Genomic DNA, 15625 nt, shown 5'->3' with positions numbered 1-15625 from the left:
CTCATCTTAGAAGGCAGCAGCTTTCTTCTTTTCGGCAACCGGCGTCGTACCAAGCGAAAAGCAACACCATGTCCGGACGTGGCAAGGGCGGCAAGGCGAAAGGCAAGAGCAAGACCCGTTCTAGCCGCGCGGGGCTTCAGTTCCCCGTGGGCCGTATTCACCGCCTCCTACGCAAGGGAAACTACGCCGAGCGCGTCGGAGCGGGCGCCCCGGTCTACCTGGCTGCCGTACTCGAGTACCTGGCCGCCGAGGTGCTCGAGCTGGCGGGCAACGCCGCTCGTGACAACAAGAAGACCCGGATCATCCCCCGTCACTTGCAGCTCGCCATCCGCAACGACGAGGAGCTGAACAAACTGCTTTCCGGCGTCACCATCGCGCAGGGCGGTGTGTTGCCCAACATTCAAGCCGTGCTTCTTCCGAAGAAGACGGAGAAGAAGGCGTAAGCGAGCACCCCTTCCGCACGCTCGCCGCATTCCCCAAACGGTCCTTCTAAGGACCACCCAAACAGGTGACGCGGCCGGGCTTCGCTTCGCAGTCACGATGGCTCTGTTCGTACCCTCAAGCGTGTTTGTTTTGCTATATTTTCTATATATTTCCTCGCGACATCAGTTAGCAACAAGTGCGCAAGGCCAAATGCTGCACAGAGACAACCAAATCACGCAGCTCGGCACCGAAAAAGACAGAAAAGAGCATGTAAGCGTTGTCATTAGTTACTGTGAAGCTCCACACGTAACCGTCTATCCTTACGATGACACCTGAACGGGTCAGCACAGGGACAGAGTAAATAAAACTGCTTGGTTTGACCAAAGTACAAAGAGGTGCGATATATACCACATCGATCCATTTATTGAATTAAAAATTACGCTGGCATCAGATAGAGTATCGGAAACTCTAATTTACCGATTGAGGCTAGGGACGGCATACACAAAACATTTTTTGCACAGACACGGCAGAGCTGAAAGTCCCGAATGCGAATGCGGATTGATAGATGAAGACGTATGCAACCTTCTCGTAGACTGTCCACATCACGAGACGCCGTCTTAAGTCCGAACAGTTGGCATTAGACCGCAGACCGTTTAACATGAAGAAACTTCTGGGTCCGTGGCCTACTCGAGTTTTACAGTCGCACGCTTTCAAAGCATTTACACGTTCTTTACAAGACAGCGGGATTGCTGATAAGTATTAAGAAATAACGAACTTTCATTTGTAACAAATTTACTTATTATGTACAGTATCACGTGACTCCCATCATGTGTGTGTTGTGAAATGAATGACGTGTCGACAATTATGTACACACGAGCGAATGCATCTTTATAAGGACCAGACGTGGGCTCTACTGTTTTGTGCTGGTGGACCGAATATTAACGAGGGACATTATCAGAGACTTCATTCATTGACTTTCGAACATTCACTTACCATTGTGTTCTGATATGTGCGTATAGGTGTAAGTGTGTCCTTTCATATCTCTGCCCGAGTTTTCTACTTTCCATGCACTGCTTTGTATGTTTTGCTTCAAGATACGTGTTCAAGTTTAACTCAACGGCTAAGGAGTAGCCGGCGCCATAATGGTGCGCCAACATCTCCTTACATATCATATCAATAAGAAAAAAATATGCGCGCCAATGCCTATCTATTGTATTCCCTTCTCACGTGCACCATTACCAAACTGCGCGTGCCGTTTCTGTGGTGCAAGTGTGTTTAAGTAGTCGCAGTTTCATCTTTCACAATCATGAGGGTTCCCACATTGAAAGTATTCCTTCCCCGAACTGGTGGCAGGGACGCACGATGCGAAATTACAAAATGATCGCGCTTGAAGGCTTCATACAAATGCACAGTCGACCCGCCGAACATAGTCAGTAATCTAAAAAGATCTCACAAAACACCCACAAGCCGTTCGAAAAAGCCGCGGTTGGTATCCTGCAAGAAAACATCAATAAAATCACAGCCTGGTCTCACGAACGTCCGCAAATGAAATCATCTTACAAACAACGCCTGCATTGTGCAGGTACACGCGCGCGGCAATCGCAACCCAACAACCAAACTGCCACCTTTGGTGCGCATCCAGTCCAACTGCGAATCCTACACTCTTAAAAAAAGGGTTGTAATACTTACTAAGTTTCACTTACTAAGTGCTTGTCACATATGTTACTACCCTCTTAGTAACTGGAGTTAGTAACAAGAGGCTTAGTAACCGCTACTAAGCAAGTATGTTAGTAACGGATACTACCATCTTAGTAACAGGTGCTACCCTCTTAGTAACAGAAGTTGCAGCATCTTAGTAACATATACTACCCTCTTAGTAACTGAAGCAAGCAGCGTGTTAGTAACAAGTACTACCCCCTTAGTAACTGAATCAAGCAGCATGTTAGTAACAGATACTACCCTCTTAGTAACAGAAGAAAGCAGTACCTTAGTAACAGATACTACCCTCTTAGTAACAGGTTCTACTATTTTAGTAACTACAGCAAGCAGTCTGTTAGTAACAAATACTACCTTCTTAGTAACTGCAGCAAGCAGCATGCTCGTAACAGATAGTACCCTCTTAGTAACTGAAGCAAGCAGTATCTTAGTAATAGATACTACCCTCTTAGTAACTGCAGCAAGAAGTCTGTTAGTAACAGATACTACCCTCTTAGTAACTGCAGCAAGCAGCATGTTAGTAACACATACTACCCTCTTAGTAACTGAAGCAAGCAGCCTCTTAGTAACAGATACTACCCTCTTAGTAAATAAAGCAAGCAGCATGTTTGTAACAAATACTACCCTCTTAGCAACCAGTTAGTAATTGGTCCTAACCACTTACTAAGTGCAAATCGTAACACGTCCCACACTACTTGATAAAAACATTACGAACTTAGAAACTTCAGTAACATACTAATCGCTAATCACTCTCCGACTGCTTTAGTTGCACGGTAAAGTGCAGGAAACCTCAGATAATGAGAGGATCCCAAATATAGGTGAAGTGCGGCTCTACAACTAGATTTCTTGTGCATGTTGTTGGTGAAAGGCTTTCTGCAGACATGACGAAAACCACAAGTTTCATCATCTAACATGCCATAAATACATAACTTTCAGCATTTGATACACACACTTCAATCTTTATTATATAAGCTCTGCTTATTGCACATTGCTGTCAGATCAGCTCTTGATCGACGAAATCGTCCTTAAAAGTAGTGGTGCTCTGGGCACACTTGGTAGTCCACAAAAGTACTCGAGGAGCGTTAAGGTGTTTTTGTTACTCTCCGAGTACATGATGTCCAGTACCCAATACAGTTCCATGATAGCCGTCATGCCGGCTATAACATCGACGACATGAATGTTGAATGCCTCAAACACTACGGTCATTTCTTCGGCCTCTCTGATACTTGTTCCCTCAAAACAAAGAGCAGGGTAGATGTCCTGTAAAGTTAAACATTAGTATTAGCCATTAGCAGAATCAAAATGCTAAAAAATGGAAAAGAGCAAATTTTTTTCAAATGGTGACAACGAATAATAAAAGAAACAACACAAATGAGAGTTGACTCGTGACTCAAATTTCATTGCACATGAAACGTATATATTGTCACAGAGTCATGATCCGGACGAAGCAAGCAGTCGGGCTGCCGAAGATTAAATCTTTATTTCGCTGAACTTGTGGCCGCGAAAGGAAAAGACACTTTGCAAATAATGTACAGCCGCAGTCACGTCTGCGTATAGTGCACGAGCAGCCGGCGTTGCTCTGTGGCAAGACACCTTGCGGCCGTTGTAGGTTGTGACGCCGCGTGCACAGGAGCATGCGCGGCCTTACAAACGTGCAGGCCTGCTCTGCACGGGTGACAACGTTGGCAGGTGTGCTTGTTTAACCAAAAATCCGCGCTCGCTCAAGGCACTTTGGTCATATCTATTGCATAAGAAGAGGCGCGTTTCGACTGATAACACACGCTGCAAAACAACGCACTCTTTGTGATCGTTTTGATTCTGTGGCCGTCTAGACTTTTTTTTTTCCGCAGCTGTTGGCATCATCATATCTACATATAATCGCATGCCTCAAAAAAGCCACAAAGCTTGCATCATTGGTGCAGGCTCGCTATATCCATCAAAATGCCCTTTGTTTTATGAAATAGATGTGACGAAAGTGCCCTGAGGGATCGCGAATCTTTGGCTAAACAGGTACACTTTCCACCATTCTCACCTGTGCAAAACAGGCCCGCATGTCTGTAAAGCTGTGCATGCTCCTGTGCACGCGACATCACAACCCGCAATGACCACACAAGGTGTCGTGCCGCAAAGCAAGGCCGGCTGCTCACGCGCTATACGCAGACGTGGCCCATCTGTACATTGCACTGTTAGTGGCGAACAAAGCGATGTCCATTGGTCCTCTGACAGGTGGTAAAGCGTGCTTGTTTTTATACATGTGCGATCAAAGATTCCAGCATTATCAATGGTGGCCGCGTAATCACTCAACGAAGCAAGACTACAGTCGACGTCGGATTTCCCGGACGCCCAAAATTCCGGACATGCCCGATTTCCCGGACTCATCTGCGGCACCGTCAAGTTCCCCATAGAGTCAATGTATTAAAAAGTCCGAAATTCCGGACGCTTATAGCCTTTGGCATCCAATTTCCCGTACTTTTTACTGTTAACCGCCGACCGAAAGTTACCATTGACGCCGCCATTTTGTTTGTTTTTATATCCTCGAACCCGCCATACTCGCACCGTTGCCAACTCCCGCACCGCGCCGCGGCTGCCGTAACCTCGAAACCGCATGTGTCAATCTATTGCTAGCCGCGGCTTAGCCAAGCCAAACCTCGCTGAGTTCGTTCACGTGTTGTTTTGTCAGCTCTGCAGTCGTGCCTGCGGTTGATCGTTTGCTGCTGCGCGCTATCTTCAGTGATCACGTTTCCCGACCTCCAGCATCCATCGAGTTCCTAGCCGTTTCGTGCTGCACTTTTCGTCTAGCGGATTCACCATTTACAGCGATGGCACCAACTGCTCCTTCGTCCTGCGCCCTGCCGGCGTGTCGATTCCAGCTGGGATAACCTTTGAGGGCTTCGCCGACGCTGACAAAGACCTTGAGCTATGTGCGGACTTAACCGATCACGAAATCATTCGTCAAGTTACGGAGGATTCCGACGACTCTGACACCGTGAACGAAGAGCCATCACCTACCCAGCCAACGAGCTCGGAGTTGACGTGAGCACTGATGACACTATCATCAATGTACAGCAGCAACATGACGTTGACTGAAATTGAGGCAGACATGATCGCGGGCAAGAGGAACGTCGTGCAAAAGAAAATAGGCGACTACTTCGCGCCCAAGTGCTGACCTATGAGGTAGCGCAGGCCACGTCAGATTTTTTTTATAAATAAACGGCTATTTTCAGAGCCACCTAAACGATGTATTGGCTGAATTGCAATGGAAATCTTGTACTCCGGTCATTACCCTCTCAGTCAGCGAAAAATACCTACAAGAAAAGGTGCATTTTCACGTGCATTCGTTTTTGCGGACGTTTTCGTGGTCCCTTGAGGGTCCGGGAAATCGGACGTCGACTGTATTGGCGTCCGGCGCGCAATCATAACGGAATCATCTAACACAATCGTGAGGCTTCCAACACACCACGCCGTGGTCTGAGTGGAGTCTTGTAAACAAACATTGCGGGTGAGACCCGAATACATCAAGATAATATGCATTGCAATATACTAAGAGAAAATTTATCAACGGAAACGCTAAAGCACGACATGACCTTCTGGCATAAGCACACGTGCTCATCTAGAAATGACAATTCCCTCTGCGACAAACAGATGCAGAAGAAATGCTCATTTCTAAAGAAGCAGGCATGGTCATTCCAAAAGGTCATGTCACGCTTTAGTGTTTATTATAATAGGGTTTTCCTTAACATATAAACTTTTAGGGTGCAATGAAATTTATGTCAAAAGTTTTTATTTTTCACTTTACCATTGTTTCTGTGCAAAAAAATTGTGCCGTTTCCTTTTCAATATGCTTTACTTTACTAAATGAAACGTAAAGTTACTTACAGGGCCCCTCAGAAATTTCGGCTTCTCTTTCAGCAGCAGTGGGAGGAGTTCTATTAAGGCAACTGCAAATCGATCTGGAAAAGGATTGTTATTGCAATATCACAGCAATAATATCACAATCACACAGCAATATCACAACAGTAATACAAAGAGAACCTAGAATGACTGAACATACTTTACATACTTACATTTACGGCTATTGCCTTCCAGTTTTTCAAGCTCCTTCTCGAGCTCCTTCACCAGGTCCTTTGTTGAATGGCGAGTTTTCAGTAGCTCCAGAATCCTGGGTCCAAAGTTGTTGAAAAATTCCAACAGCTTTTTTTCCATCTGGATGCTTGTTATTGCTGTAAATTCTTCATGAAGCTATAATCATAGAAGTATATTTAAATTAATTTGCAATTACAAATCTGGGCAACAAGTTTCCAGCTAACATATAAATGAAATGAAGGTCAAAAAGACACTTGGCAGTCAATTCGTCGTAGAGAAAACAAAAACACACATGGGTGTATCTAGATATTTACAGAGCAGGTCCCAATTTTTTTTGGCTGAACACATTAAAAAATTTTTATATCGCGAAGTGGCTTATTTTATCAAAAACAAGTTTATTTGCTTCTGCAGGTGTAGTTGTTGTCAGAATGATACTAACCTAAAAAAAAATGATTCAAATGCAGTTTATGGCATCATTTCAGTGCTTACGTCAGAGTGAATGCGAATGGACAATGCCCAATATACCTTGATGCATTTTCAGATTTGTCTGAATTTGAGCACGAAAAAAAAATTGACTCAAATATTGACTCCACTGCAGGCCTTTGTCCTGCAGTGGACGTAATCAGGCTGATGATGATGATTCAAATTATCAACACTATGTGCCATCTGCTACCCAAAATTATTTTTTTTTTGGCAACATCATAAGACATTCTCGAAAATTTCTGTTGTAGCTGACAGCCATCATGAGTAAAAAAAGAAAAATAAATGCAAAAGCAAATATATAAAACTAAGCAGACAAAGTTGTCTCAATGCACAAGTCATTTACTGCAATCTGTTTTGCTATTGCTATTGTGGAATGGTGGCATAAACATGTTATTATTTTACATGTCGGCCAGTGTTTGCCCACTGAAATGAAATCAATTAAAAATGCTTTGTCAAACAAACAAAAAATAAATAAAAAAGCCAGGAGTTAGTGTCAAGTGCTTTCATAACACTGGTAGCGGCTTAGGCTTGTTGGATATTCATGACAGTAGAATACTAGCGCGAGAACACATGGACAGAAGAAGAGTGAACGGCACACTGCACTTGTTACAACATAGTTTATTGCTGCAGCCGTAACATACACCTAATTAAAAAAACACGAAGGTGTGTAACATAATTTTAATTATATACTTGAGGAGTTGCACCTACATGTATTTAAGCGCATGTTACAGCTGCAGCAATAAACTATGTTGCGAGAAGTGCAGTGTGTCGTCCACTCTTTTCTCCATGTGTTTTCGTGCTAGTATTCTACTGCTTTCATAAGCCTGGTAGTCAAGGATTTGGGACTGTATAATGATCGTATCGAACCATCCACGGGACGCTTTTTGGTAAACTTTGTTAGAGTGTGAACATACTTAAATTTTAAAACAGATTTGGAGCCAGTGGTCTGGGAAGCAGAAATATGCTCGAAATAGCTAAGCAGACAGCCTCTTGCTTCCCTGCATGCATTTAACATAAAAATGAGGCTTTAAGTCAGTAAAGAATGAATGAATAATTCCTTAAAAACTTGACCATAGCACTGTTGTGCAAGCAATGCCTGCTTCAATGTAGTACAGCTAAAGACCCACTAACCTGTTCACAAGCTACTTTTGAAAACCTATTCAAGTTTCAAAAAGACAGCTGGTAAATATCGTAAGTGAAAGCATGCAATGCAGATGCTGCATTCACATGATACTGACCATCTCAACATTTCCTAAAGCGGGATACTTTTCAAGTATCTCAGCTGTTGTAGGCACTGTATCTTTCATCCACGACCTCCTAGAAGAGCGTGTCTGCTTCATCGATTCGCTCAATTTCTGGAGGTCCGGAGCACGCTTCGACATCTCTTTGGACATGAATTCCAAGTGTCCCACTAAAACACCTTCATCGTGGTCATCATATGGGATGCTTGTTGTCTAACAGGGTAAAAAAAAAAAGTAGAACGAACACTTGTATAAGGCAACCATAGTCTTCCTGGAATTAAGGCAACATGCTGCTACCTAGTTATGTCATTAACCCCCCCCCCACATTTTTTATTTTTTTTAAAATGGGGCTTGTTGAAGCAGAAAAAGACAGCTCATGCGGAGTGCCGTTTTAGTGCCAAAACATTTCACTTACTCAAGCGATGATGAAGCCGTAGACTGTTATTAGCGAGCTAAGCCCCATGCAAATGTTACTTGTAAAACATTGAAATGAACTTAAAAACAGAAATTGCTACCACGCGGCGTTGCCGTTTAGTTTGTGCAGCAATGGCACTATCTTGAGGTTTCCGTTTTCCATAGACCTCCTTGGCTTCCTGCACAGCAGGCAGAGTACTGAGAGTTCTTCGCATGTACCCGAATTTATACTGGATGGATACTTTCCAAGAGTCCTGCAAATAAGCATATTGGACTTTGGAAGACTATTTACATAGAGATTACGTAGTGGTCTCATTGAAGTTCATGCTACATAAACAAATATTTGAGATAAAAAGAAACATGATGTTAGGTGCAACACATTAAAGGGACACAAAAGAGAAACAATGAATTTGTTAAGATTGATAAATTGTGCTCAGAGTTCTATAGCGTAATTTATTTCACCATCATAGGTGTATTGATAGAGGAGAAAATTGAGTTCGAAATTTCATTTTTAAATTTTGTGTGCACGTGATCTAAAATATTTCAAAGCGTATTGTATTTTGATAGTGCCATTTTTTGGGCTTGCTGGTAAATAGAACTTGACGACATATTGAGCGCTAAGAGACAGGGACATGAGGGAGTGGACAACACAATGCGCTAGCTTCAACAATTTTTATTTTCAGGAAACGCCAAGCTATATATCCGTGCACAGTGGTGCCACCAGTCTATCCACTAGCCACTTTCCCGATCTAACAGGTCAACTGACGGTGCACTTACGCACGTGTCACCTTTGCGAAAGATAGCATCAGCTTCAATTATCTCTCGCACGTCTGTATCTTCATGCTTCGCCACAGCAGGCCTGCTGTCAGGTGCTCCTAGAACTATCGCAAACATTCGCAAGCATGATACATTCGCAAGCAGAAACATTCGCAAGCAGAACTATCGCAAGCATGATATCTCGTTAAAGAGCCCTGAGCCTAATTTAGGCATGTGTCAAGTTATAAAAAAAACTTTTAAGCATCTGCAGGATCCTTCATCCGATGCAAATGAAGCTGCAATCTGCAACCACAACAATAGAGTGTTCTTCACACTTAAAAGTGGGAAGAACACTACGGTTCATAAAAATATATGTTGCTATATCAAGGACACATAATTTTGCACCAACCTATGGCACTGGTCAAACATCATCACTTGTATAGGATTGTGTGTGTTCATAAGTGCAACTTATCTGGTATATTCAAGCAACAAATATCTTTTTCTTTTCCCACATTTAATTAAATGTGTAGGTAACAAAGTATCACACACATGAGTGTTAATTACCCCTTATGTAATCAGACAATGCGGGCCATCAATGGAAGCCGTACGAGGTTAAACACACTCCAGTAGGGCTCGCATTTCTCACTGACCAAGGCTAATACTCAATATAAAACATTACAGTAAGCACAGACAACAATGCAACGATGATTATGCGATTATGTAGTCTAGATGTTCCGCTGCAGAACTTGAGCCAACGTATGTTTTACTTACTGCTAGACGCATTTCTTCGATGACAGAACACGTGCAAGAACCAGTAGTACACTTCACAAATATTTAACTTTCTTAAAACAAAAAGTAATTTGATAAAACTGTCTCCACGAATAGATAATTGATGTTGCTAGTAAATATGCTATTTAGCATAATTTTACTAGAACAACCTCAGTGTAAAATTTACGACTAAACTAGAGCAAAAATTACCTTTTATGCAACTTTGTCGCCAGCTTTGCAAGCCATTTGACAGTATATGTGTCTCAAACTATTTTTTGTGTGACAGTAAAAGTTTCTGACACTCAAACAATACAAAATATTGCATATCACTAAATGTAGTCTGTTTGTAAAAAAATCCCAAACATTAAAAATTGTGTCCATATTTAAGGTAACATAAAAACCCATGCAAACATAAAAGTTTGTTAAACCTATTTTTAGTAAAAAGCCTACCATCATTCTATAGGAAAAATTTTGTCCTAACTTAATTTGGAAAGACCAGATTTTTTCACTACGCGTGTTACAAGCTAAAGTTTCAAGCTTTCCGAAAAAACTTCATGTGTGGCTTGCTGCTCCCAGTCAGTCAGTGAAGAACTTTGTTTATTGATCCTGAGGACCTTTTTTCACCCAAAAATATTTCGGCGGGCCACTTCTTGCTTTATATGGATGGTCCATTGTTGATATCGCAGATGGTTGAGCGCCAAGGCTCGTACAAGTTGGCGTTGAATGACCCATACAATGACCCATACATTAGCTTACCGACTTACCCAACTCCAACGCACACAACATTTACATGAAAAAAAAAAATAGTGCAAACCCCGATTCTAATGTGCACTTGTGCTCCTTCACCCCCCCTCCGCCCTCAGATAAAAGGACTTGTTACTTGCTTGTGCTACATTCTATGTTTAGCCTTGTAGCTCTCAAATGTTTGTTTTCGTTCTTTATTCCTAGTTTTCCCATTCACATACATTTTGCTTTTTTTTTTATTGCCATGAAAGCAGATGTTGGTGCACAAATGAGGCACCAGCTACTCCTTAGTTCTAGAAGTGACAAAACATGCCACAAGCCAGGTTCGAAAATTGCACGTAAAATAGTGCATTCCGCGTGACACCAGATTGTTACTAATTAGCATGCAGCACACACAATATACAATTTTAATATCACCGTGCCGGTCCGATATGATGTCTCGAGAATGCAAAGAATATAGTTATTCAAACAATCTTATATGTTTCACCGTTTTCTTTTCCAGTCCCTTTTTCTTTCCAACTGATAGCATTATCATAATCTGCCAAACATTTTCTGTGGATATTGCGATATGTCCAAATCGTAAAAAATTTCACTTACCCAACCAGTACCAATTGTGTCTCTAAGGACAGGGTATTCAACAACGAGTGCCTTTGAAGCAGCCTCATAGAGCCGCCTTCCTGGGTATCTATGAAAGCAACAAATGTTCAGCCGGTATTCAATAATATACAGGAGAGTACGGAGGCACTTACACAGTGAAGTTCATCAAATGGTGGCTTAACCAAGACACAATCCTTGATTTTGTCCGACTCGAAACTTTTCCGAGTTCTGTATTGCCAATGGCAACTTTTAGGTCTAAGGGAAGGGGTGGCAGTCTATAATCACTTCCGTGAAAAGGTTGAGTAGTTGATGGCTCCAACTCGGGAGAAACCACAAGCAGTTCATTTGTGCTGAAAACAGGATAAAAATCAGCAGGCTTTCAGTTTGGTGCAACAATTCGAAGTTGAGCTACTCACCTGCAAGCATGAGGCATGGCCTCATCAGTGATTATTCTAATTTTGCTCCCATCACAAAAGACATGGTTCCCTGGAGGGTCGACATAAGCTTCAAATTGTGCATTGTAAACCTGAAAGAAATTTAATGCTTATACAAACACAATTACCGTGGGCAACAAATAATAAAACTTTCAGCTGTCAGTATTATTTCAAAGACATTACTATGCTAGCCACACAGGTGCAATTTGTATGCATGAAGTGAACAAGTGGCAAACTGTTCTTGTTCATTCTTTCCATGTCCCTGTCATGTTTATTTACACATACCAGTTTTACTTTCAAGTGGCAAAAGACAGGCTAGTTGGCGCGTGTACGAGATAAATTAACAGCGCAACCACAGGACGAAGAAAGAAAACATGAGGATAGACGCTGAATATCAACTGTATCAGATAAATTAACAGCGCAAACACAGGACGAAGAAAAAAAAAAAAACATGAGGATAGGCGCTGAATGTCAACTGAATAGCAAATCCCACATACATCTTGCTGCATGAACATCGAGTGAAGCTTTGGGCTAGTTGGTTTTGCATAAAAAAGTCCATATCGCGCTGTATGTAATTCATTATGAACATCGAATTTTATAGACGATGCATGTGGCAGACTTTGTGTGTTTTTGGAACAAGCAGCACATCCTCTTCTCTTTTTGTTCACTAGGCAACACGTACCACCTGTTTCGTGGGCACTGAGAGCACATGTGAGCAGTAGCACGTCTGCCAGCCTCCTTGATTCGACACTACACCCTATGGATGTCGGGACTGACTGCAGCTTGTCAGATGAACTTCAGTACGACATGAGCAGATGATGCAGAAAACCAGCAGTAGTCAGTCTCGAAAAGCAGGGCTGCGTCTTGTGTGTGCGAGTGTGGTATAATGAATTTTGAATGATGGACAGTTCGATACTTTTTTTCTTCTTCAAATAAGTGAACTCAAAGAGCAACAGGCTCTGCTATGAATGAGGCTTTCAGGAACGACAAGTGCAATGTTTGTGAAGAGGAGACAGAGAAACATTGAAAGATGAAGAAATGCGAGGGGCGCACGAGGAGGCCAGCATGGAAGGCTGGAGTTTCATTGCTTGTTTCCAGTTGCTTGATTTCCATCTGTGCTTTTCCTATACAGCTGGCAGTGCCTATAATGTGCCAAAAACACATGTATTGACTCAGGCTCGGCACCAGTTCTCGGTGACTTTCTGGAGAATCGGTTGGTTTATAAGTGGTTCACATGTTCGGAATGTGGTCGATCTTCTAGCGATATTTACGTCTACAATGGGGAAGCATTAAGAAGCACAAAGCATCATCAGAACATTCGAAATCGCTCGGAATTTGTTCACACTAACAAATGATCTTTTGTCAAAAAGTAGCATAAGATTTCTTGACCTTGTTATGCACTTCTTCACCAGCTGTGTTAGCTAGGAGTATTCACCCTCTCATAGAGCTTGTTGCCCTTTTGAGAGCAAAAGGAGCTAGTGAACCATCTGCCATGTGGAATGCAGTATTTCGTTCCTGCACACACAGGGTGTGGCCCAGCTTTCCAAGCTAAATTGAGACTAATTACTGCTGGTTTTGCATGTCATCTGCTCGTGTCGCTGCTTGAAGTTCTACTGATGGTGGTGCATGAGCATGATGCAGAATTAGTAATACTACTGTCATTCCTTCTTTCCATAGTGTGTCGCATCAAATAAAAATGACAGCTGGACACACTAGTGCTCACATGGTGTTTTTCAGCACCCTTGAAGCTGGTTATACATCACTTCCTGAACAAAAGGTAAGAGGCAGTGCCACTTGTTTCAAGAAAAAGACCATGTGTGCTACAGGCAGCATCTAAGAAATTCAATGCTGATGCGGCAAGATCACGGTGCAAGAATATTCTAGGTGAGTGAACGCCGGGACTATTCGCTGCCTGATAATGTTCTGGTTCGCAAGAGGCCCGAGAGATGGCGCTACAAATTTTGCCCCGGCTTCTCTCCCCCCCCCCCCCATCTGGGTGTAGGAAAACCCCGTGACGTAAGAAAGTAACGGCGCTCATTTATTGTCGCCACAACAACTTCGCGCCGCCATCAACCCCGTTCCCTTATCACCCCCCTTTTCAGTGGTGCCGCTCTATGGGTGTCGCGTGGTTGATATCGTGCGATAGGCCAGTTTTCTCAGATTGGGACCCACCGCCCACGTGCTGGATGTGCTTTGCGGATTTTGCCAACAGCCCGCCATGGTCCTCAGTCTGTCGAGCCATCTATCGGCATGCCGCAAACGAGAACATAATCGGTACCTCCCCGCCAAGCGCTCGCTTCGCAACGTTCGTTCACCTGAAGTATTCTTGCACCGTGGGCAAAATGTATGTGGGACAGGCTGAGTGGTGAATGAATAGGTGGCTTCGAGAAGATGCAAATTAATTAAACACTTGTGTCGGGAGCAGCAATTTTGCCATACGTTGTCAGCACTCGTCCTCATGTTTTCTTTTCTTCGTCTTATGATTTTACTGCCAATAACTACTTTGATGCAAGCATGGCTGATACTCTGCAGGATCATTTCTTGTGAGCAGCCTATTATATTCAATGAAATTTCAGTTTATTTTATGCTTTGCATTCTCTAGTGTTGCAAGGTATTCATCATAACATTTCGCAGTAACAGTAACATTTTGGCATTTTTCACTGTGCCAAAAGTGACCCTTTCTCCAATGTAACATAGATAACATAGTAGCAAAAAGGCTGGCATTATTTCTTGTCGTTACAGCTGCATTACAAAACGGAAAAGGGACGTCATTTTAGTGGAAGTAAATACAGCCAGGGGCTTAGCACTTTATTAAGTGCACAGTAACAGTGTGGCCACAGCAGCTAATACAGAAGCTACAACTACACCCTACATTCATGCTTCCCATTATCACGTTTCTTGGTGGCATTGGTTCATCCAAATCCCTTTAGCCATTTGTGCACTGACAAGGCCAGCATACCACAACCTACTATCCCTGACTGAACTGTTGGAGTGGCTTCTGGTGCTCACACAAATGAAACACTTAGGTTCTATTCAAATAAAGGCATCCGATTTTTTTCATTTGGTTTACGTCACCACTTCCTTCGAATTGACACATCACACGTGACACACTATGTATTTTACCTTGGTGTTTATCTTTACGCACATAAGGCCAGTGCTAATTACTTGCGTGAACGAGCACCGGTGCTGAAACACGACCGCCACATTTATGCTTTCATTAAGTGCTTAACAAAGGTACACTATATACGACAAAAATATTGCAGCTCCTCAAGTAAAAAAAAAAAAGACTGCCTCCCAAGTTGGGACACACTTTCCTTCTTTGTTCTCCTATTCGCGCGCTATTGCAGATGGGTCCCCTGGGTTACTCAGCAATGCCATGTATTGTTCTCCTATTCGCGCGCTATTGCAGATGGGTCCCCTGGGTTACTCAGCAATGCCATGTATGAGCAATGTATGAGCGAAGAAAACAAAAGGCACTTCCAGAACGTACCTCTATTCTGCCGGTTGACGCGACATCTCCAAAATCTGTAGCCTTCACGGCAGCCAAGACATCTTCCATGGTGTGTCCGTTAATGGAGATAATCTTCTTGCGCTCCTTCCATGACACCAAGCATTGAATCGGTGTCGACATTTTCACGGCAGCAAAAAGAAAAAAGCACACAAACGGAGAAGCAGTCCTACGGCAAGTTCAGCAAGGCGCGAAAGAGGCGAACGGCTTACGTGCTTGTCTTGGCTTGTACTACAGTGGCACACAGCGATGGAGAAATAAACACCTCGTTCTTTTACCTCTTTACTCTAGTTCTAGAAAGGCTTCAGAGGTAGTAGTGCGCGCTACCTGCAGTTTTTTTTTATTTGATAATAAAAAGATATTTCTGACGTTGAAGAGTTTAGTTACGCCAACTGCATGTGCCTTTAAAAGAAATGAAGGCAGCGCAACATAAAATTAGCACATATTTTTTAGTAATT

At 42.9% G+C, this 15625-nt stretch overlaps 1 protein-coding gene across 1 annotated transcript; it reads right to left on the bottom strand.

Annotated features, from left to right (window-relative positions):
• Positions 1-3077: 3077 nt before the first annotated feature.
• Positions 3078-15423, bottom strand: LOC142765191 (uncharacterized). Its single transcript, XM_075865798.1, has 8 exons — positions 15150-15423; positions 11642-11751; positions 11378-11575; positions 11226-11313; positions 7944-8159; positions 6204-6378; positions 6016-6089; positions 3078-3399 (listed from the first exon to the last, which is right to left on the bottom strand). The coding sequence occupies exons 1-8, from the start codon at positions 15288-15290 to the stop codon at positions 3139-3141; spliced, it is 1263 nt and encodes a 420-aa protein (XP_075721913.1). The 5' UTR covers positions 15291-15423; the 3' UTR covers positions 3078-3138.
• Between the last annotated feature and the right edge of the window lie 202 nt (positions 15424-15625).

Source organism: Rhipicephalus microplus, chromosome 6, assembly GCF_043290135.1.
Source record: "Rhipicephalus microplus isolate Deutch F79 chromosome 6, USDA_Rmic, whole genome shotgun sequence".
In the NCBI taxonomy this organism is placed as follows: Eukaryota; Metazoa; Arthropoda; class Arachnida; order Ixodida; family Ixodidae; genus Rhipicephalus; species Rhipicephalus microplus.
The sequence above is the reverse complement of the archived record's forward strand: the minus strand, read 5'-3'. Positions and strand labels throughout refer to the sequence as shown.